General features: G+C 39.7%; 4 protein-coding genes across 4 annotated transcripts in view; 3 read left to right on the top strand and 1 right to left on the bottom strand.

Annotated features, from left to right (window-relative positions):
* The first annotated feature begins 8,268 nt into the window (after window positions 1-8,268).
* On the top strand, window positions 8,269-10,964 carry LOC131322884 (uncharacterized). The gene is made up of 2 exons (XM_058354439.1): window positions 8,269-8,686; window positions 8,801-10,964. The coding sequence occupies exon 2, from the start codon at window positions 9,057-9,059 to the stop codon at window positions 10,422-10,424; it is 1,368 nt and encodes a 455-aa protein (XP_058210422.1). The 5' UTR covers window positions 8,269-8,686; window positions 8,801-9,056; the 3' UTR covers window positions 10,425-10,964.
* Window positions 10,529-15,082, bottom strand: LOC131323572 (receptor-like protein 7). Its single transcript, XM_058355424.1, has 4 exons — window positions 12,134-15,082; window positions 11,936-11,998; window positions 10,746-10,904; window positions 10,529-10,675 (listed from the first exon to the last, which is right to left on the bottom strand). Exons 1-4 carry the CDS (start codon window positions 15,080-15,082, stop codon window positions 10,529-10,531), a joined length of 3,318 nt encoding a protein of 1,105 aa, XP_058211407.1.
* Window positions 15,083-19,892: 4,810 nt separating this feature from the next.
* Window positions 19,893-22,926, top strand: LOC131324649 (putative FBD-associated F-box protein At5g56390). The gene is made up of 4 exons (XM_058356704.1): window positions 19,893-20,043; window positions 20,829-21,803; window positions 21,946-22,101; window positions 22,438-22,926. Exons 2-4 carry the CDS (start codon window positions 21,336-21,338, stop codon window positions 22,711-22,713), a joined length of 900 nt encoding a protein of 299 aa, XP_058212687.1. The 5' UTR covers window positions 19,893-20,043; window positions 20,829-21,335; the 3' UTR covers window positions 22,714-22,926.
* Window positions 19,913-23,182, top strand: part of LOC131324648 (F-box/LRR-repeat protein At4g14103-like) — a 28,137-nt gene continuing 24,867 nt past the window's right edge. The window contains exon 1 of the mRNA XM_058356692.1: window positions 19,913-19,950. The gene's annotated coding sequence lies outside the window, so the exon portion shown is untranslated. The remainder of the gene's footprint in view (window positions 19,951-23,182) is intronic.

Here is a 23,182-nt window from a genome sequence, read left to right as displayed (position 1 = left end):
AAATAGATTTGTTTGTTTGTTTCATTTTATATCAGTAGTAACGAAGGAAGTTTTACTTGTGAATAATGCTAACGCGTAAGATGTAAGAATATTTCTTGAAAGGTGACATGTCACATTGGAAACTGCTACGACACTTTATCCCCGGCCGGTTATTTTGGTGAATGTATGCGTTTAGTGAATTAATTTTTCATAAATGATCTTGGCTTCTTTTATTAATTTGTTTTGATGGAATGTTAATCAAATATTAAATTTTAAAAAATGTCGTGTTACACTTGTTATTATGCATCATTTAATCAAATTAATTTCTCTCTCTCTCTCATGCGCGACACACACGCGCGCGCACACACACACACACATATATATATATATATATATTTGTAGGTATATAGCATAGTCAATGTCCTGTCATGTCCGGCATAATTATCTTGTCCTGTTTCTCCCCAACACGTGGACTCAGTGCATTAGCGAATCATTATATCTAATGGGGACCAGTTGGAAATAATCACCCATAAAAACACTCTAGTCACTCCAACTTCTAACAAAACAGTCAACACACGGCAAAAGACTTCTACGAAAGAGCCAAACGTGATAGTATTCTACAAGTAAGAAGCTCCAACATAGTGGTTTTTGGACCATTTTAAGTGAGCAATGAGCACAAAAAGACGTGTGAGCATGTCGCACCTTTCCCTAATTAGAACAAAGTACTGTAGGCTGAAACATACGGTTCGGACTATGTGTCGCCTCAAGACGGCCTGGGGCTAAGCCGGAGTGATCTGTGCCGTCGGACAGAAAGTCTCTCCTATATCCACTGGAATAAACTAAAGGTTAAGCGCTCAAGCTCGGTGAGGGCAGAGCCCATACAAAGGATCTCACTCCATCCGCTCGTTGGCTCGGCCGAGGAACGAAGTTCTAGGTTAAGTTCTAGGTTCGGCCAACACCAAGGCTCGGACAAAGGATCTCACTCCGTCCCACTCCTTCAGGGGCACCTCTAGCACTAACCTTCCAGGCTTGGCCACGTTCAGTGCCACATTTCCCCCATGCGTAGGGAGAGGCTATGCCAAGAGATAATGATTAGCGCACATGGGAGTGCCAGCTCACCCCGAAAATGGTTATCAGGCCTTATCAGTGACATCACAGACACGTGTAGGGCGCATGTGCGTACTTGGAGAGCAAGCAAGGAAGACTCTATAAATATCCCTTGATAGCTGTCCTAAAGAGGTACATGCTTCTCCCCCACTAGAACCCTAGTACTTTCCCTTTTGCTCTGCACATTTTCTCATCCACACACCGAAGGAGCTATTCCGAAGCTCCTTCGGTGTGGTCTCTAGTCGTGATTTAATGGGTCCTACAATTAGACATGTACCAGTACCCACGTACAAATACAATGCAGCAGGGATAATCCAAGCCATTGGAATATTAAGGACTACTCCAATAAGTTACACAACCGTCAACCAATCAAATCATTCACTCAAAGATTTCTTGTTCATCATCCTCTGGTCCCATTTTCCATTATATTCCGGTCGGTCACTGTTGCTCAAAAGAACACGGCAATTAAAAGTCATGGTGAATATTATTTCACCATTCTAACTGACAGAGCATGGGTACGAGACTACGAGTAAATCACCATAGAGCAAGACATGTCTCGAAAATGCCACGCATGATCGCCAATTGCAACTATTGGCCCAGTAAAAATCAACTTCTGATTTTTGTCTTGCACACAACTAGGTGAATGATTCAACGCTTAAGCAACTAAAGAGATACATACCGTAATCCCTCTTGACCTGATGCTATAACCTGCACAATATCCGGGACTCCATTGTACCCTCTAGTATCTGTGCATTAGCTATTAACGTGTTGTCTGAAACTGTGACGAGTGACAGAGCTTTAGAATACAACTCTTTTCAGATAACTATAGTGAACAACTGAAGCAAGCACAATCGGGAAGTACACTTTAGATAAACAAATTAAGTCAATTTACTAAATTCAATCAAGGGCTCTAGATTTAGTGGATCAAATCGTGTCTCAGTAACCTTCTATCGTGTTTCATACAACAAATGTGGACAAACCTTGCTCGAATTGCTATGACTCAACGATTGGCACTGCTATACCTGCCACATCATTTCTTCTCTCTATCTCTCTCATTATGCTATCCACAAATATCTTTTCAATTTGGATAATTGAGCAACACTGTCAACTTATGGCATTTTTGCTATTGTAGCACGTCAAAATTTGACCTCAGCTTTGCCATTTTGGCACTAACCATGGGAGATGCTCTGACAAAGTTTATCAAACTCTGAACGCTAAAAAAATAGATAATGTCAAAATATCCGACTTCTTCGTAAATTTTGAACCCCGGAACTTGTAGAAATAAGCATCTAACAAGTCAGAGGGATTTGAGTCTATTTTTCGGGAAAATGAAATCGAAACCGCTGTGGGGCTTCCTAGGGGACAAACCCCGGACTTTGCTTTTGTCAACATATCCTTTAGAGACCACCAAATACAATAAGAAGTTACATTCATCAAGCATGGATATATATGTACGCATTCATAAATGGGAAAAATATTGAAAAATTGGGGCCTCACAATATTGGGGTGTTTATGACAGGAGCTGCAACCAAAGCAGCCATGTGAAGCTAATGGAGGAGAGAATGCAATGTTCCAAACCATGAAATTGAGTTAGCAACAGAAATCAAACATGCAGATGAAGGAATCCAGAGTAAATAGAAAAAGAGGCAAAAATAAAAACGGCTTTGCAAGCGGGTTTTTTTGGGTTTGAGGAATAGAAAGACTTATTACATAAGTAGCTATAGTTCTTGAATCTTGATCATGAGTTATAAAGCCACACTGAGGAAATACAGAAACTACGCTGCAAAATAAACAACCATCAGACCTTGTAGGCATCACTGGAAATGAAAACGTAAAAATGATGAAAGACTTGGAAAGTACTTAATTGTTGAAATCTAAGAGCACACACATTGACAAACTGTACACTACAGACACTACTTGTAGATTTTAATTTCTTCGCCCCTTCCTTTTCGGCCTCTTCTGAGGTTTCTTTCCCCTTCCAAAGATCGCGACAAACCATTCATGATACCTTGTGGTGAGTGTCTGCCCAATAACCAACCCAACTATCAACCCACTCCCATATCCAATGATTATGACGATCCAATAAATACCCCTCGAAAACTCTGAATCATCGCCTTGCGAGCTGTGTGGCAGTGGTGGTAGGGGTGATGTTTCTGAATTCTCGCATAACAACGTTAAAGGGGCACCACACAATGCCATATTCCCACCATATGAACTATTGTCAAACGTATCAAATTGTTTACCTCGAGGTATGTGGCCTGTGAGATGGTTATGAGAGACGTTTAGGACAGAAAGAAAAGTGAGTTGGGTTAGCTGCTGAGGGATCTCTCTTGTGAAGAGGTTTCGAGATATGTCCAACGATTCCAAGTCCGTCAAATTTGCCATGGATATAGGGATGACACCAGTGAAGTTGTTTTTGGAAATGTTTAGCACTTGAAGTCCACCAAGACTTCCCCAGGGATTCTGGAATTTCTCCCATGAACTTGTTGTTTGAAAGATCAACGGCTACAAATACACTATGGATCTTCTCATAAAATCTTATTGTCCCTTTAACAGATATTGTCACCGAGTAGGTAAAAGTCCTTGAATAAACATACTTAGCCTTTTCTATAGATCGTGGTTTCTCCTCCACTTGCATATACGTTGAATTCCCTTTCGCGACCACTTTCATTGCATTCCATATCCGGAAGTACTCTGATGGCAACGTACTAGAGAAACCATTGTGAGACAAGTCAATGATCCGTAGCTTCGGAAACTTCAAATTGGTGTTAGGATTCTCAATGGCACCATGGAATCTGTTAGATCGGAGAACAAGAACTTCTAACTGAGGAAGAGTTCCCAACCAAAAGGAAAAGTGTCCTCGATCTGATTATCTCCCAGAACAAGAATTTCAAGCATTGTACAATTAGCCAGTGAAAGTGGTAGGCTCCCATGCAATTGATTTTGACTCAAGTCAATCATCTTGATCCCCCTCATGAATGTTTGGGGAATAGTACCGTGAAAATTGTTCATACTCATATTGAGCAGTGCTAGAGAATCACTAGAAGAACTAGACAAGCATTGAGGAATGGTCCCGCTTAAATAATTATTAGACACGTCAAGCACGAAAAGAGCACTGTTTTGGCAGAATGATCTTGGGACTTCTTCAGTCAGTAAATTACCAGCAACAATATACGCAATGATAGTCGGTGGAGGAAGTGGGAGTGGTCCTTGCAGCCTGTTAAAACTGAAATCTAGGAATCGTAGTGATATCCATGGAATGGCATCTGGATGCTGCTCAATTCCTGTACGAAAGTTTCCATGAAGGTCGATACCACTCATTGTTTCTTTACCTGTGTTCCACAACCAAGTTGGTACTAGGCCCTGAATATTGTTGTTAGCCAAATTTAAGGAATTCTAATTCATCCTGGAACTGCAAGAAATCAGGAAACTCCTTCAAGTTGCATGAGGCCAATCCTACACTACTTAATTTCGGTAAAGTAGCATTGCTATTGTTCCTTGCGAGCATCGTCAATTTGTTTCCTGACAAGTTCAATAGAGTAAGGTTTGGAGATTTTGAAAGATGTCTACCTCAACTTTACCACTCAAGCTGTTAGAAGAAAGATCAAGAACTTCAAGGTGCTTGAGTTGAGAGATTGAGCTTGGAAACATGTCATATAAATGATTTCCTGAAAGGTCTAGACTGGTAATTCGGGTGAGATTCAAAAGCCAAGATGGGATTTCACCAAGTAACTCATCGTTGCTGAGAACCAACGCAGATAGATGGGTCAGGTTAGCAAGACACTGCGGTAATACATCACTTATTTTTGTACCTGTACAGTGCAGTGAGTTTTGATAGCTTTCCAAGTATGAAGGGTAGGGTACCTACATCAAAAGTCCCACCACTGAGTCCTAAGTGATGAGTTTTGATAAGTTTGCAATTGATGAAGGAATCTTTCCCCAGAAATTGTTTCTATAAAGTCGAGCTACGTGAGCTGGGCCAGATTGCCAACCGAGGGTGGAAGCATCCCATACAAATTCGTGTATTCTAATTCTAATATTTTTAAGGCCTCAAGATTTCCAATTGAAATTGGTAGCATTCCGGAAAAACTTGTCTCCCCAATCGTCAATTCCTCAAGTTGACTACTGCATGAAAATTCAGGAAGATAACCAAAAAGGTTTTCATTGAGTGTCAAGCGTAACATCCATAGGTTTGGTAGATGAAAAATGCCCATTGGGAATTCACCGTGCAGCAAACAATTAATAAGACTAAGACTTCTTAGAGAGGTCATATTTGATAAAGCACTTGAAACTGTAGAAGATAAGTTCACCCCACTGAGGTCAAGTACTTTCAGGCTGGTTAGGTTTTGAACTAGGTCCCTCAGACTGGGTTTTTCAAGTTTCAAGTGACTTTTAGTAGAATGTGAGTAAACATGTCTAGACAGATCAAGGAAAGTCAATTTCGAAAGAGAGGAGATCTCTGAAGGAATCTGACCGGAAAAAAAAGAATTGGACAGGTTAATTAAGACTCCTTAGTCTCGAAAGATTTCCAATACCAGTTGGAACTCAAGAGTAGTTGAAGTCATTGCTAGCAAGGTTCAGCCTTTGAAGGTGAACAATGCTGAAGAGGCTGCTGTTGGAGTTGATTGAACCGTAGAGGAAGCTGCTACTGAGGTGGAGACCAATCACACAACCGGAGTCATGGTCACACTCCACGCCATCCCACGAGCAGCAATCGGTAGTATTTCCGTCAAGCTTCCATGACTCGGTCTTTGGATAAGCAGACGGGTCAACAGAAGCAAACTCGTTGATGAACAAGCTGTCTTTGAACTGCAGCAAGGCTGATCTCTCATCTTCATGGCATAGCGGCTGCGTGGAAGAGTAAGAGTCGGTCAAAATATGGAGATTACAACATACGATCAGGCACATGGGAAGATACCAAGATGAACCCATGATGTATAACCAACTCTAGCTAGTTTACCATTCCTAGTCGAACAAGCTTCATGGTTATGATGTGCTTTTATGGTTTTATGAGTGCCGTGGCCACCTTGAAGAAATTGTCCAAAGTACCCAGATTTTTAAGTCAAGTCACATCCATGCTCTTCTCTCTAGACTTTATGAATCAGTAAACCAAATTTCACTTCGAATGAGATATACTTATTTACGGAGCCGCTTGATCTCAGCCGTTCGTTTCGGCATTGAACAGTCCGGATTAAAACAATTTATTACCGGTAATATCTATTTTCGGAGATATTTCCGGTAATAGATTATTTTTAATTCAGATCATCCAAAATACTTTTGGACAGCTGAGATTGAGCTCCGTAAACACTTGCTTACGGCTGCTCTGTAAATAACTTTTTCTCCACTTCGAATACCATAAGCTGTGATCTCATACCCCAAGAAGAAATGTGAGAGAGGGGACGGAAAATTATTGCACTTGGACTTTCCAGGCTGCTGTAGCAAAATAGAGAGGGGACGGAAAATTATTGCACTTGGATAGGGTTTGTCCCGACAGCAGACAAATCCCATCCATTTCAAAATATCAAGAAAGAGAATAACTTACTCACGTGGTAGTCTTGAATATTTTGTGAATAAGTTATTCTCAGAGCTGCGCAAGCAACAATTTATTTTTAATTCGGATCGTTCAAAATATTTTTGGATGGAGAAAATTTCAGAAAAATCTCTGAACTTTCTGACAACTCGCAAAAAAACACCTGGACTTTTACTATTAGCATAAAAACACCTAAACTTAGCATTCCGTTAACAATTAGGCCCCTGCCGTCCAATTACGTCTAGTCCTAACTGAAGGCGTTAACTTTTTTTTTTTTTTTACTTTTTACATTCAAAAATTACTTTTAACTCTTTCTTTTTTTTATTGGTAAATAAATATGCAATAAAGTTCTTTAAATCTTACTATTTATCCAAAATTAGTTTAACTCTATTTTTTACTATTTATAAAAATAACTTTAACCACCATGTTTTTTGTTACTTTCAAATTTTACCTTTCCCCTTCTCTCCTTCTCTCTCCCTCTTTTTTTTTAGACCTTTAACCCCAAACCACCAATCAATCCCACGATCAATTGCCATAGCTCTAGCTCTAATTTCAGAAATTCAAAATTACTTTTAACCTCCTTTTTTTTAGCATTCCTATTTTTTACAATTTTTACTTCCAAAATTACTTTTAACTCTTTATTTTTAGTAGTAAATGAATATGAAATAAAGTTTTTTTTCTTACTATTTATCAAAAATGACTTTAACTCTAATCTTTACTATTTATTTATAATAAAGAGTTTAAGACCCATTTTTACTTTCAAATGCTCTCTCTCTCTCCACTGATGAAAATCCTCCCCCCTCTTCTCTCCACCGATCAGTTTGGAGAAATCCAAAATTCCTCTATCAATTGGTTGTGGGGTTAATTGGTGGTATGAGATCGAATTTCTAAAAAAAGAGAGGGAGATAGAGCAGGGGAAAGGTTAAATTTGAAAGTAAAAAAAAACGGGGCTGGGTGTGGGGAAGCAGGGGGGGTGTTAAAATAATTTTCGTAAATAATTCAAAAACGGGGGTGAATAATTTTTGGAAAAGAGTAAGGAAAAAAGAACTTTAATGCATATTTATTTATGACTAAAAAAAGAATGAGTTAAAAGTAATTTTTGGAAGTAAAAGTAGTAAAAAAAAGAAAAGAAAAGGTTACAAAGAAGAGGTTAAAAGTACTTTCAAATTTTTGAAATTGTGGCTAAGGTTTTGGCGGTTGGTTATGGGGTTAATTGGTGGTGTGAAGTCGATTCTAATAAATAAAAAAGGGAGAGAGAGAGAGAGAGCGACGGGGGGGGGCCAAGGAGAAAGGTAAAATTTGAAAATAAAAAATAGAGTTAAAGTAATTTTCAATAAATAATAAGAAAAAAACTTTATTGCATATTTATTTACTAATAAAAAAGAAAGAGGCAAAAGTAATTTTTGAATGTAAAAAGAAAAAAAAATTAAAACGTTAACGCCTTTCGTTAGCTCCATCTGTTAGGACTAGACGGAATTGGACGACAAGTGCCTAATTGTTAACGGAATGCTAAGTTTAGATGTTTTTTTGTTAATAGTGAAAGTTCATGTGTTTTTTTGTGAGTTGTCAGAAGATTCAGGGACTTTTTTGAAATTTTCTCTTTTGGATGTGCGAAATTCAGCTCGTAAATCCTCCGTGAATAGTTTTTCTGATCCAGAAAATCCTAACTCCCTCCCTCACTCCCGATCAATCTTTTGACAGAATGTGAAGATTTCTTCGAGCTATACCAAGGCAAGTCTCTCTCTCTCTCTCTACCCATTTCTTCGACATTCTAAATGCAATATAAGAAAAAGACGATGGAGTAATTTGATTTATTAGATGAGATCATAGAAATCTTCCATTTCCCAAACGCGGGCACTGGACAGCACAATTGGACTGGAGACGATTCGTTCTGATCTTCTTCGTCTAACGGTTTTAGGGCTTTGACCCTTCCGTCAAGGATGATTGGATTTTTGCCAGAATTTCCGTGTATCTCCTTGCTATTTGCTAGTTTCCTTGTATACATTTTTGGGAACAGTAACCGAGCATGTGTTCGCCACATTGCATGAGTTGGTTTCCTACTGTCACGAGGTACTCATCCTGAATCTTGCTGCAACGAGGAATAGCGAAGAAATTTTATCTTCGTCCTTTGAAGCTGATCCCATATATTATGCTAAATTTCTGTCATTTTAATTTTTTTTGTAGAGGAATGCTGACCATTTTAGAGCAATTTTATCGGCAAATTTGAGAAAACAATATTTGTTGAGCTACCTGTTAGAAAAGCTTCTGTACAACCACATATCCGAGCCCATTGGGGTCTATAATTGATTGGCACTTTGTACTGATGAAGGAACACTCTGATATCCATAACCAAAGCCTTAACATCCCATGGTGTGATTAGTAAGAAGCTTTTGTAGGGATTTTCATCTCCAGTTCTTGGGCGTAGAGAGGTTTCTTCGGCATGGCTCCAAAAACAACTAAAAAATCAAAAGAAAGCAGTTCTGTACACCAGTATATCTGTGTATCGATGGCGATAAGTCTGAAAGCTCGTAAGAAAGAGCGTATTGCGGAACGAAATGCCATAACGCTGTACTCTCAGAAGAAGAACGACAAGTTTGTGGTTAGTCATCAGAGAACTACGCCCGAACTCCGATGCAAGCTTGATAGTGAAATCCAGCCTTGGCCGGACCTTCCACCAGAAATACTCGCGTCAGAGGTTGTTTCCCGCCTCTCTTCTTTCGATCGAATCCGTTTCCGTGCCGTTTGTAAGAATTGGGAAAGGCTACTTCCTCGGCCACCTCATGAGGATGATAATGTCAAAAAACTCCCGTGGCTGCTGGACTGCCACTGGAATGATGATGGGTTCTTGCTTGATGACCCCATGGTGTTGGTATGTGAGTTGTTTGACCCATCACACCACAAGCAGCCCTATTACCACAAGAAGCCCTATTCTGTGGATCAAGTTATTGGGCAAGATATCCGCAGCCATAATGTCCCCAAAATCCGCGCTTCACACCACGGTTGGCTGCTTTTCTCGTGGCAAAAACACCCTGCGATGGAGTCTATCACGTCTTACTTCTTGTTTTCGCCTTTCACCAAGCAAATCATCACTCTCCCTGATTTAAACCACGACATCCGATCGTGTTGCCGAGCCCATATAGCCGCCTTTTCTTCTGATCCTTGTTCCCCAGACTGTGTTTTCTTTGTTGTGCGTGATTACTATTGCTGCACGATTACAATCAGTACCTGTTGTCCTCGTGATATGTCATGGACCACTCAAGCGTTCGAGGGGCAGCCGTATTGTTTACAAGGCGTGGTGTTTGTTCGTAGATTCCTTTGTTGTCTCTTTGACGGTCATGGGGCTCTTGCAGCATTTAATGTTGCTAAGCGCAAATGGATTCTTGTTACTACTAACTCAAATTTGAGGTTATTACCGGGAAGTTATCACTTGTTTGAGTGTAAAGGACAGCTCTTTTTTGCCAACTTGTATGTTGATCCGATCTTAAGTGACGACTACAGAGGCCAATGTCGCCTGTTCAGGTTAAGTCACTCTCGAAGGGCCTGGGTTACTGAAACAAGCTGCCTGGGAAATCAAGCATTGTTTCTTGGTCGTACCTCCTCATTCTGCATTTCAGCATCGGGAGAAACGACAAATAAGGTCTATTACCATGCCATTGATGGGTCATTGAGATTTTATTCCATGGAAGATGGCACAAACCACGCTCTTGAGGGTTCCCCACATGCTGGTTGGGTTGCTGCTAAAGGGTGGAATGAACGAATATGGATTCAGCCACCTCAGTTGCGCACAAACCTAGAATTTGAGGGTTGAAGGGAGCAGCAGGTTCCGAATCAAGTAATTGGAGAAATTATTCGTATATTAACAGGAGTTATATCTGTACCAGGAACCTAATCAAAGGCTTGGACCTGTGTGTTTTAATTATCTGACTCGGTAGTATTTCCATCGAGCTTCCATGGCTTGGTCTTTGGATAAGCAGACGGGTCAACAGAAGCAAACTCGTTGATGAACAAGATGTCTTTGAACTGCAGCAAGGCTGATCTCGCATCTTCATGGCATAGCAGCTGCGTGGAAGAGTAAGAGTCGGTCAAAATATGAAGATTACAACACACGATCAGGCACATAGGAAGATACCAAGATGAACCCATGATGTATGACCAACTCTAGTTTAGCAATGCTAGTTGAACAAGCTTCATGGTTATGATGTGCTTTTATGGTTTTATGAGTGCCGTGTCCACCTTGAAGGACAAAATCCTCAGTTTTTTCAGCCAAGTCACATCCGTGCTCTCCTCTCTGGACTTTATTAATCAGTAAACCAAATTACACTTCGAATACCATAAGCAATGATTCAATGAGACGATTCGCGCTATGTTGAGATTGCCTTTACGGTGTATGAGTCCTGTGAACCCTCTCGACGATTGTCGATAGAGATTGCAAGTCCCTACCGACAATCTTATTTGTTTTGTTGAATAATTACCCTAGTTTTTATTATGATTATATTGCAAGGGGAGGTGGAATCGAAACCCATGTCTAATCTCTCTCCTATTTTCAAACATTCAATCGTTTTCTTAGTTTGGTAGTATTAGTTTAATCAAATCAATCACAAATTCAACTTTCATTTGCTTTCTGAATTAAATTAAAAAGTTGATTGTAAGTACCGCAATTCAGCTTTTTACTCCCCTTAAATGATCTCAGATTTAACTGCTATTCTTCGGGATAATTGTTAATTCTCTGTTTTATAAATTATATTTTTGGTACGAAAACGACAGACCATCCAACTTGAAGAAATCGCCCAAAATCCCCAGTTTTTTCAGTCAAGTAACATCCGTGCTCTACTTTCTTGACTTTATGAATCAGTAAACCAAATTACACTTTGAATACCATAAGTAGTGATCTCATACCCCAAGAAGAAAAGTGAGAGAGGGAACGAAAAATTATTACACTTGGACTTTCCGGGCTGCTGTAGCAAATAGATGTAGTTTTTTTTTTTTTTTAGTTCAAAATTCGTAATCCAAAATTGGGGATGAATTAATTAAGCACTCATTCATATCAGATTAAGTTGATTTTTTTTATAAAAAAATTCACTTTTAACAAAAGAATCGTTTTACAGGAGGTGGAACCACACATACGGTCAAATACACTTGTCAACAACCGGCTCATGGAATTTGTTTTTCTTTGTTATTGCCTTTAGTTACTAAGGCTATAACAGAAAGATAGCAGCATCATTTCTCTAGTATCATTAGTAAGCGCTTTCATCTGTTGATTGTTATTACTATATACTTCATCAAAATCACTTAGCAAGAGAAATACAGAGACTACATAACAGAGTAGCTGTAGTTCTTAAATAAACAACCATCCGATTTCGTAGGTCTCACTTGAAAGAAAACCTGAAAATAACAAACGACATGAAAATTACTTCTTGAAACTAATAACACACACGGACAAACAGTATAGTACAAGCACTGATAATAGATTTAGTTTCTTCGCCCCTTCCTTTTCGGCCTCTTTGGAGTTTTCTTTGCCCTTTCGAAGATCGCAACAAATCGGTCATGATACCTCGAGGTCAGTGTGTGCCCAATAACCAACCCAACTATCAGTCCACTCCCATATCCCATTATTATGACCATCCAATAGATACCCGTCGAAAACTCTGAACCATCAACTTGCGAGCTGTGTGCCGGTGGTGGTGGGGGTGACGTTTCTGAATTCCCGCATAACATCGTCAGTGGGACACCACACAATCCCATATTCCCACCATATGAACTATTGTCAAATGTATCAAATTGTTTACCTCGAGGTATGCGGCCTGTGAGACGGTTATGAGAAAAGTCTAGGACTGAAAGGAAAGTGAGTTTGGTTAGCTGCTGAGAGATCTCTCCTGAGAGCAGGTTCTGAGATAGGTCCAACGATTCCAGGTTCGTCAAATTTGCCATGGATGACGGGATGATGCCGGTGAGGTTGTTTTCGGAAATGTTTAGTGCTTGAAGTCCACAAAGACTTCCAAAGGATTCTGGAATTTCACCGCTGAATTTGTTGTGTGAAAGATCAACTGCTACAAATACACTTTGGATCTTCTCATATAGCCTTTTTGTCCTTTTGCTAGATATTGTTATTGAATAGGGTAAACGCTTTCCATAAGAAATTGGTCCCTTCCCTCTATATTGTGGTATCGCATCCATGCCCATATACGTTGAATTTCCTTTCACGACCACTTTCATTGCATTCCAATTCCGGAAGTACTCTGATGGCAACGTACCAAAGAAACCATTGCGAGACAAGTCAATGATCCGCAGCTTCGGAAACTTCAAATTGGTGTTAGGGTTCTCAATGGCACCATGGAATCTGTTAGATCGGAGAATAAGAACTTCTAACTGGGGAAGGGTTCCCAACCAAAAGGGAAAAGTGTCCTCGATCTGATTATCTCCCAAAACAAGAATTTCAAGCATTGTACAATTAGCCAATGAAAGTGGTAGGCTCCCATGCAATTGATTTTGACTAAAGTCAATCATCTTGATCCCCCTCATAGACATCTGGGGAACAGTACCTTGAAAATTGTTGTAACTCAAATTGAGCAGCTTCAGAGAATCACTACTAGCACTGGCCAAGCATTGAGGAATGGCCCCACTTAAGTAATTATCAGACAAGTCAAGCACAAAAAGAGCACTATTTTGGCATAATGATGGTGGGATTTCTCCGGTTAGTAAATTACCAGCAACACTGTAAAGAAGGATAGACGGCGATGGAAGTGGGAGTGGTCCTTGCAGCCTGTTAAAGCTGAAATCTATGAATTGTGGTGATATCCATGGAATGGCGCCATTTGGATGCTGCTCAAATCCTGTAAGAAAGTTTCCATGAAGGTCGATATTTCTCATTGTTTCTCTACTCGTGTTCCACAACCAAGTTGGTATTTGGCCATGTATACCATTATTCGCCAAATTAAGGACTTCTAATTCATCCTGGAACCGCAAGAATTTAGGAAACTCCTTCAAGTTGCATGATGCCATTCCTAAACTATTGAATTTCGGTAGAGTAGCATTGGTACTGTTTGTTTCGAGCACCGTCAATTTGTTTCCGGACAGATCCAATAGATAAAGGTTTTTGAGATTTTGAAAGATATCTAGCTCGACTTTACCACTCAAGCTGTTTGAAGAAAGATCAAGCAATTCAAAATGCTGGATTCGAGAGATTGAGCTTGGAAACATGCCCGATAGTTGATTTTCTGAAAGCATTAGATAGGATAATCTAGTGAGGTTTGAAAGCCAAGATGGGATTTCACCAAATAACTCATTGTTGGTGAGAACCAACAGAGACAGTTGGGTCAGATTAGCAATAGATTGTGGTAATACATCACTTAGTTTCGTATTCTCAAGTACTAGTCTAGTGAGTTTTGATAGCTTCCTAAGGGGTCGTGCATCAAAAGTACCGCCGCCGAGTCCTAAGACAGTGAGTTTTGATAAGTTTGCTATTGATGAAGGAACCTGTCCCCAAAAATTGTTTCCACTAACATCCAGATATGTGAGCTGGGCCAAATTACCTAGCGAGCTTGGAAGCATCCCATAGAAATTGGATTCCCCTAATTTTAACACGTTTAAGGAATCAAGATTCCCAATTGAATTTGGCAGCAATCCAGAAAAATTTGTCTGCCCAATCAGCAATCCCTCAAGCGGACTACCAGGTGAAAATTCAGGAAGATAACCAAATAGGTTTTCGTTGTCTGACACGTCTAGAATCTGTAGGTTTGGTAGACGAAAAATTCCCATTGGGAATTCACCATACAACAAACAACTCCTGAGATAAAGAATTGTCAGAGAGGTCATGCTTGATAAAGCATGTGGCACCGTAGAAGATACGTTCACAGCACTGAGGTCTAGTACTTTCAGGTTGGTGAGGTTTTGAACTAGGTCTCTCAAACTGGGTTTTTCAAGTTTCAAAAGATATTCAGTAGAATATGGGTCAAAGTATCTAGACAGATCAAGGAAAGTCAATTGGGAAAGAGAGGAGATCTCTAAAGGGATCTGACCGGAAAAAAAAGAACTATGGAGGTTGAGACTCCTTAGTCTCGAAAGATTTCCTATACCGTTCGGAATTTGAGAATAATTGAAGTGATTGTCAGCAAGGTTCAGTTGCCGTAGGTGAACAAGGCTGAAGATGCTGCTGTTGGAGTTGATAGAACCATAGAGAAAGCTGCTACTGAGGTCGAGACCAATCACATGACTAGTGTTGTGGTCACACTCCAAGCCATCCCACGAGCAGCAATCGCTAGCATTTCCCCATGACTCAACCTTTGGATAAGCAGAAGGGTCGCCAGAAGCAAACTTCTTGATGTGGAAGCTATGCTTGAACTGCAGCAAGGCTGATCTCTCATCTTCATGGCATAGTGGCTGCGCAGAAGAGTAAGAGTTAGTCAAAACATTAAGATTAAAGCAACAGAAGATCATCAGGAACATATGAGGATACAAAGATGAATCCATCATGTATTATAAAAGTAGCTATCTTAGAGATACCAATCTTGGATGAGAAAGCTAATGCCCTTAAATGTGCTTTAATTTGTACACTCCGAGTGCTCAAAAGGCATCTAAATGGACCCACCCCTCCCCCTCCTCTAGAGTCTTTGGAGTTGCTCCACTAGCTAACTAATCAAATTATTTTCTCTCTCTCTCTCTCTCTCTCTCTCTCTCTCACACACACACACACACAATGTGAATTCATAAAAGTCAAGTTCTCCTCGGCGTGCCTGTCATGTCCGGCATAATTTGAATATCTTGTCCTGTTGCTTGACTTAATGCCTTCCATAGATTCAAAATTGTTGAAATGTGGTAAGCTTGATTTACATGTGAGAAACATGTTTAAATATTTGCCAAGTGTTTGGATGAGACTAAGAGATTTTGTCGAAGATAGATTGGATAAGATTTGGTCTTGAAAGTCCAATTTGGTAGGCGCACGGGAGAATCCATGGGATTTGTCTTTTGTTCGATTTAGAACTTGTATCCCATATATCTGTGTGTGTACAAGTCGTAGTGTAAAGATCAATCAACTAGCAAAGAAATCAAACCTGGGAGCAAAGCAGAGCAAGACGAGCGAGTGAGAATCACCCACATGCGCAATTCTGCTTATAGGTTCATACTTTTTATACAAACCTCGAGCAAAATTCACTCTTAAAAACCAAGTTGTAAAAATTGGATGTCCAAGAACTTATATGCTCAACGCCAAACATATGATTAGCGACTTAGATATTGAAGGTGACTAGCTCGATGCTTCGCTTGCGTATCAGTATGCAATATTTTGCAAAGCCAAATTATGGGTTGCCTCCTTTGAGGCTGGTAAAAAATAACTTGAATCCAAAATAAATAAATAAAAGCCAGGTCTAGGATATATGGGATCACCATTTTCTTGCCGTAGAACGAAAAAGCTAGGAAGACCGCGAGAGTTGGCCCGATCTCATGGAAGAAATTCGGAGCGTGTAATCCCTTGTATATACTTTCTCCAAAAAAGGAAGGTGGGCCGCGGGCTTACGACAAAAATCGCTACTAAAGTTCTTCAAATTAGAGTACCAATAATTCCTAAATTGTTGTGTGCAACCACTAAGACGAGTATGGGATGGAATTACAAGGGAAGTAAGGCCTTCAAGATAAGGGTAGTCATGACCATCGGTGAATCGCATGTAACCGGGCGCCCCTTGATCAAAGCCGAATTGCCTAGCTAGCCGATCCGGACGATAAACAGCCACGGGGAGCCCATCCTCATCACTCTACCTGATTTAAACCACTGCATCCGATCGTGTTGCCGATTCCATATAGCCGCCTTTTCTTCCGATCCTTGTTCCCCTGACTGTGTTTTCTTTGTTGTGAATGATTACTGTTGCTGCACGGTGATAATCAGCACCTGTCGTCCTCGCGATACGTCATGGACTACTCAAGCGTTCGTGGGGCAGCCGTATCATTTACAAGGCGCGGTGTTTGCCCGGGGATTCCTTTATTGTCACTTTTACGGTCGTTGGGCAAGGGCTCTTGCAACCTTTAGTGTTGCTAACTGCGAGTGGAGTCTTGTTACTACTAACTCAAATTTGAGGTTATTACCAGGAAGTAATCACTTGGTTTAGTGTAAAGGACAGCTCTTTTTTGCCAACTTGGACGATCCGATCTTAAGAGGCAACGACAAGGGCCAATGTCGCATGTTCAGGTCTAGTCTCTCTCGAAGGGCCTGGGTTACCGAAACAAGCTGTCTGGGAAATCAAGCATTGTTCTTGGTCGTACCTCCCCATTCTGCGTTTCAGCATCGGGAGAAACGACAAATAAGGTCTATTACCATGCCATTGATGGGACGTTGAGATTTTATTCCATCGAAGATGGCACAAACCGTGATCTTGATGGTTCCCCATATGCTGGTTGGGTTGCTGCTTAAGGGTGGAATGAACGAATATGGATTCAGCTGCCTCAGTTGCGCACAAACCTTGAATTTGAGGGTTGAAGGGAGCAGCAGGTTCCGAATCAAGTAATTGGAGAAATTATTCCAATATTAACTGGAGTTATATCTGTACCAGGAACCTAATCAAAGGTCCGGTACCTGTGTGTTTTAATTATCTGAGTTATGCTACTTTTGACTTTATCTTCGTGAATCCTGACTTGAGTTAGTAGGGTTCATGTGGATTCAACTTTATCATCTTTCGGAATAGGTAATTTAGTTCGGTTAACCTGTTAGTATCTCTTTCTGTTTGTATCTGATATTTTACAAAGGTAAGCGCTTTCACGCTTGGACATCTTAATGAGAAATTAATTTATCGTGCTGTATGTTGAACGTCATCGATATCTTTTGCCTTTTTTGTAATTGTTCCACATGATATCTAATGTTCTCTTGTTCGCATCATCTTTGGCTCAGTTTTATGTTACTGTGAATTTGAAATTTTAAATAGTGCTTAGTTTTATGTCATTGATACCTTTTGCCTTCTTTGTAAGTGGTCCACTTGATATCTAATTTCTTTCTTTTTGGCATATTATCTTTGGATAAGTTGTTTGTTACCCCTTCTATTTTCAATGTTTACTTTGATTGAGATTCAACTGAACCATGATTCTTTCAAACCCCACGACTAAACTGCTTTGATTGTATGTTTGGGTGCCATGAAATCGCAGAGAAAGAAACTTGTTTGATTTAAAGTTTTCTTTACTCTCACATAGACTTGTCACTTCATTTCGTTCAGCAATTGTGCCACGGTCGTTGCAACCATCGCAACTCTCTATAACAATCGAAAGGAGGGCAGTTTCTTAGGTAGTAGCCTAGTAGGTTATGTTTTTTTTCCGTTGGAAATCCTATTCAAGTAAGCGAGTAAACAAACAAATACCATAGCATTGGGTCAGTTCAAAGAGAGATGTCATTTTACTCCTGCAGTTAACTGGGAATTTAGGATAGAATCTCTTCATGTGCTTGTCTCGTGGGTTTTCAGAGGATTTACCGAACGGAAAGTCAAATGATTCTGAAGTCAATAACCATTTAACTGTGTCGTCAAGGGCCTATCCATTTAGGGGGATTGGCCTGGTGAGCCTTCACATTGCCCGATCTTTTATTTTGGCATGAAAAGATTCTTACTTCGGTCTTTATTAACGGTGCAGCATATGCTTTTCTCCTTTGCTGAAGAGTACGTTTGAGGCTTCGAGAATCTAATACAGGAAAAAGTGGCCTGCCCGAGGAATGTAAAATATGGTTCAGCTAGATCAATGTTGTTTGCGAGTTGATGTAACTTGTAGTAGAATTACGACTGTGCTACTTGGCCGGTAGATTCATTGGTTAAACCTTCAAACAGGCAGGACTTACAGAGCTAAAGCATGAATTGTCTTTTCTACCCATTTTTTGGCTATTACTTCGATGCTGGATATTATACTGGTATATAAACACACAATGCGCGATGTTGAATCTCCTTTCCGGACAGTTCCTCTACGGTAAGGGTGGAAACCATGAATCTAAGCCTCTTCCATGGACATATTAATTTATCAGGAAGATGTCAAATGAATGTGCTGCTTTCTCTGTTTTATAGACTAGGTTATCAGATGATTGCCTGGTTCTGTGGTTGATCAGTTGCTTTGGAAGTGGAGATCGCCTATGGTGAGCTCAAAAGATATGCAAAATGGTCTACAACTTTGTCATCCATTTTTTTAACTCAGGCCCCGGACATCATAGTTCAATCTGGTCTGTGGACTGGAGACATTCAGTCTAATCCTCTGGCGTATTCCTGTCCTCATGATTTGTTCTTCCTTTTTGTTCATAGCTATATATTGGTTTCATTTGATTCTTTCAGAGCTTTGATCCGTTCAACGACAATGGTTTCATGTTGGAATAGATACCTTCTTGTTTTGCGTCTTCCCATAAAACCGTTTGCATTGCGGATTTAGATAAGAAGCCATTGGAGATGGACTTATAAGGTTTTTTGTTTGAAAATGCATCCATTTTGGGAAGGATGACGTTGCATTGTGACTCAGAAGATACGAGTATGAAACAGCAGCAAAAGGTCAGCCATCAATTGAACTAGCTTCCCAGGTGATAAAAAAAATTGAACAAGCTTCCCAAAGGCTCAAGAAGTTGTGTTATCGAGTTGATTTCACGCTAAAAATCGATTGTTGCTGTATTGTATTAAAATGGCAGAATTTCCGAGTCGGTGTTGCTATTTGCTCATGTTTTCTTTGTATTTTGCAATGAAGGATGACAAAGAAATTGATACAATTCCAAATTGTTTGTTGATGACTGCAGAGGCTTTCACAGTAATTTCTCAGCCAAAATCCATCGATTAATATATTTGGTTGGTTTGAAAACATAAATAGGTTCAAACAAATTTTCACACTTGACTTTTTTATTAGGTGACTTGATTTCAAACGAGATTTAGTCAATTATGTCACAAGTAAATTTAGAGAAATTTAATTTCTTATGTCACAATGCTTCTTGATGTTCGTCCACCGGTGGGGATCCCAATTAATGACAAACCAAAGACTAGTATGAATTTGGCCCATAAGTAGGGTCGACCAACCCTGACCCTAAGCTAGCTAAAATTCGAGGTGCGGCCACCTTAAATCCAAATTTTACAGAGGTACTAGGAGAAAAAAAAATTACAAAGGTGTAGGGGCCTTTTCAACTAGAGTATTTTATTTCAAAAATTTATAAATATTTTTCTAGATTTGTGAGATCCAGGATAAACTTAAACCCGTTTTTTCCTGCGTGGTTGACTATAAATATTCCTTGATATTAGAATTTCCGTTTATTTATCCACCTTAGTCCACCAAAAAATTCGTACATAAACTAGCAGAGAGTGGACCTTCCATCTCTCTCTCTCTCTCTCTCTCTCTCTCTCTCTGCCGATACAAGCGTTAGGGAACCCTAATAATCCGTTCTTTCGGAGCTCAGAAAGACAAGCTTCCATTTAACAACTCTCACCATTTCTGGGGTTTCAAAGGTAAGATTTTCCATTCGCATATTCTTTAGCAGGATCGTCTTAGCCACTGATAGTAGACGATCCGCGATAACCTAGATTTTCTTTTGAAATTCCGTTTGGGCGTAAGTAAGGTGGATTTTGATGGTCGTGCTGTCAATTAAGCTCCTGATTGATTTGTTGAGTTTGGTGATTTGAGGCCTTTCGTGTCCATGTTTTCTCACTTTGGTTGAATCAGTGTGTATATATAGCTGTATATAAGCATATAACGCCGACTATTTGTATGGTTTTTTGGGTAAAGAGTAACTTCTTCAAACAAGCCATTTTGCATATATAAGCATTTAGCTCTGTTTGGAACCCATGGAAAGGAAAGGAAAAGAAAGGAAAATAAAAAAAAATTCCTGTCCATTGTTTGGTTGGAAGAGAAAGAGCGAAGAAAATAAGGATTTCAAGTGTAGTGAATAGTAAATTTTCTCTCCTATTTTCCTTCTCTTTTATTTTCCTTTCTTTTCTTTTCCTTTCTATGGGTTCCAAAGAATCCAAACAGATAAGTGTTAATCATCAGTATCTGCAAGTTATTGCTATGGTCATTTGTAATTGTACCATTTACTTGCTACACATTGTACCCGTATTTTGATAAAAACAAGCAAAATCTTCTGATCGTCATTATTTTTTCATCAGAGCAGTCTAAGCTTCCATTTATTTTCACTAGTTTAATTTGCTATCCATTATGAATTCTGTAAATTTTCCGTCTCATTGGGTCATGTCTCTTGATCATTGACTTTTAGATTCTTAATCCCTTTATTTAGGCTGCAAATGGGAGAGAGAAAGCGACAGAGGGATGATAGCGTTCATCCACATTCTTCCAAAAACGTAGAGCTTTCAGAACAACAAAATGTCGGCAAGGGCAATGATATAATTAGCAGCTTGCCTGAAAATGTTCTCCATCACATCCTCTCGTTCCTCTCTACCAAAGATGCCATACGAAGTTCCGTATTATCAACTAAATGGAAATATTTGTGGACCTCTATTGCCAACATTGATTTGAAGGAAACGTACCATCTCGCAGGCGAAAAGGAAGATGGAAGTTTCTTGGATTTTGTGGAAAGAGTTCTTCTCCTTCACGATGCTTCAGATATTAAAAGTCTTACTCTGAGTACGTACCAGCTTGTGGATTCTTCTCGCATTAATTCATGGATCTCTGCTTCGATAAGGCATAACATTGAAGAGCTTGATCTTTCTTTACTTTGGAAAACGCAGCCTGTATTGCCTTGCTGCCTTTTTACTTGTCAATCCCTAGTGGCATTGAAATATCTATGTTCTGGGTTTTGGAAGTTCCACGTTCGACTCAATTCTCGAACCTTAAGACCTTGAAACTTTCAAATGTTACATTTTCAGATGATAACTCCACGCAACATCTTTTCTCTAGTTGCCCAGTGCTTCAGGAGTTGGCCTTGCTGAACTGTGGATGGGAGAATCTAAAGACTATAACGATTTGCATTCCCTCACTGAAGAGCTTGACTATTGACAATAACTACGAGTTTTTATGGCCTGAGGATGTCCTCAGTTGTGTGACCAAAATTTATGCTGCAAATCTTATCCATCTTGATTGCTTTTGTTGCCTAATAGTTGACTTTCGTCTATACGACCTATCGTTATTAGTTGAGGCATCTATTTGTTTATATGAAGATCTGCCGGAGCAAGACGTTACCCCTCGAGTGCTCGGGTTACTTACTGGGATTTCCAATATTAAGAAACTTACGGTTACAAGTCAAACGCTGGAGGTATGCTAGCTTATTTAAGTTGCATTATCAATATGGAAAAGCTGGAGTTGTTTAGTTAACACTACCTTGCTTATGTTTGTGGCTCACTTGAAAATTAAACATTTACAGTACTAATTTGTTGGTGTGTTTTTTTGGTGCCAAGTACCTCACGCCCGTTGCAAATCTCTTGGACCGTCTTCTTGTATTTTACAATATGACCCACTTGGTGCTGCATTCAGAACTTTTTGGTGATTCCTTTAGAGTTATGATCGACCTTCTAGAAAATTCGCCTAAGCTAGAGTCTCTTAATTTTGAGGAGGTACGTATCTACAGGTACTGGTTTGTCTCCAGTCCACTTGGTGGATTGAACCATACTGTTCAAGCCCGTGGGGTGACCCCACAAGGGTCCCTATGAAGAAAAAATATCAATTTGATCCTGCAGTAGCAGCTGCATGATTTTACAAGTCACATTTGTCTTGAAAAAAATGTTCATATCCCAAAAGCATATTTGTCATCCATTTTTCCAACATGGCCCCCGAACAGCACAGTTCATCTGATGGACATTCATTCTGATCTTCTGGGTTATCCCCGTACTCAAGAATATTTTTTTGATATCCACTGACAGTAATTGTATTGGTTTCATCTAATTCTTCAGGGCTTTAACCCTTTCGTCGAGGATGATTGGATGTTGGGAAGAGTGCCTTCTTGTTTTGCACCTTCCCTCAAAACTGTTCGCATTGCTGATTTCGATAAGAAGCCGGTAGAGATGCATTTTATAAGGTTTTTGCTAAAAAATGCGACAGTGTTGGAAAGGCTAACTTTGCATAGCTACTCACAAGATTTGATTCAGCAGCAACAAAAGGTCAGCAGTCAATTGAACAAGCTTCCCAGAGGCTCAAAAAGTTGTGTTATTGAGTTTACTACAACCTGAACTTGTATCCTTTTATATAATACTAGTGAATTGGCACGTGCGTTGCACGTGGTATATGTGGGTAGTATATCATTAGTAGATGATGAAATCAAAATACATGATTGTCGAAGTATAAACAAATGTGCAATTGTCGTTTGAGGAAAGGGAAAGAAAAAGGAAGATGTTGGATAAATAAATAAAAAAGCATATGAAATGAAAATACATGGTTTGATGTAGCCTTACAAACATCTGTGTAGAATTGTTGTTCTTCAAAAACGGGAAAAAAGATAAAAAACAGTGTGTAGCATTGGTCCAAAAGTTTCCACCCAAAAGAATTTTGGCACCGGGCATTTTTTCTTTTTGTTCTTATGTTCTTAAAAAACATAGCGCCAATTGGCTCCGTCGCTAAGAGCATCTCCAACAGAAAATATCAAAGCTGAGATGACATCTCCAACGGTTACTTTTGGCATAAGTGGACAATCCAATAGAT

This window comes from Rhododendron vialii, chromosome 4a, assembly GCF_030253575.1.
Source record: "Rhododendron vialii isolate Sample 1 chromosome 4a, ASM3025357v1".
Classification (NCBI taxonomy): Eukaryota; Viridiplantae; Streptophyta; class Magnoliopsida; order Ericales; family Ericaceae; genus Rhododendron; species Rhododendron vialii.
Note: the sequence above shows the minus strand (reverse complement) of the source record. Positions and strands in the feature narration are given on the sequence as shown.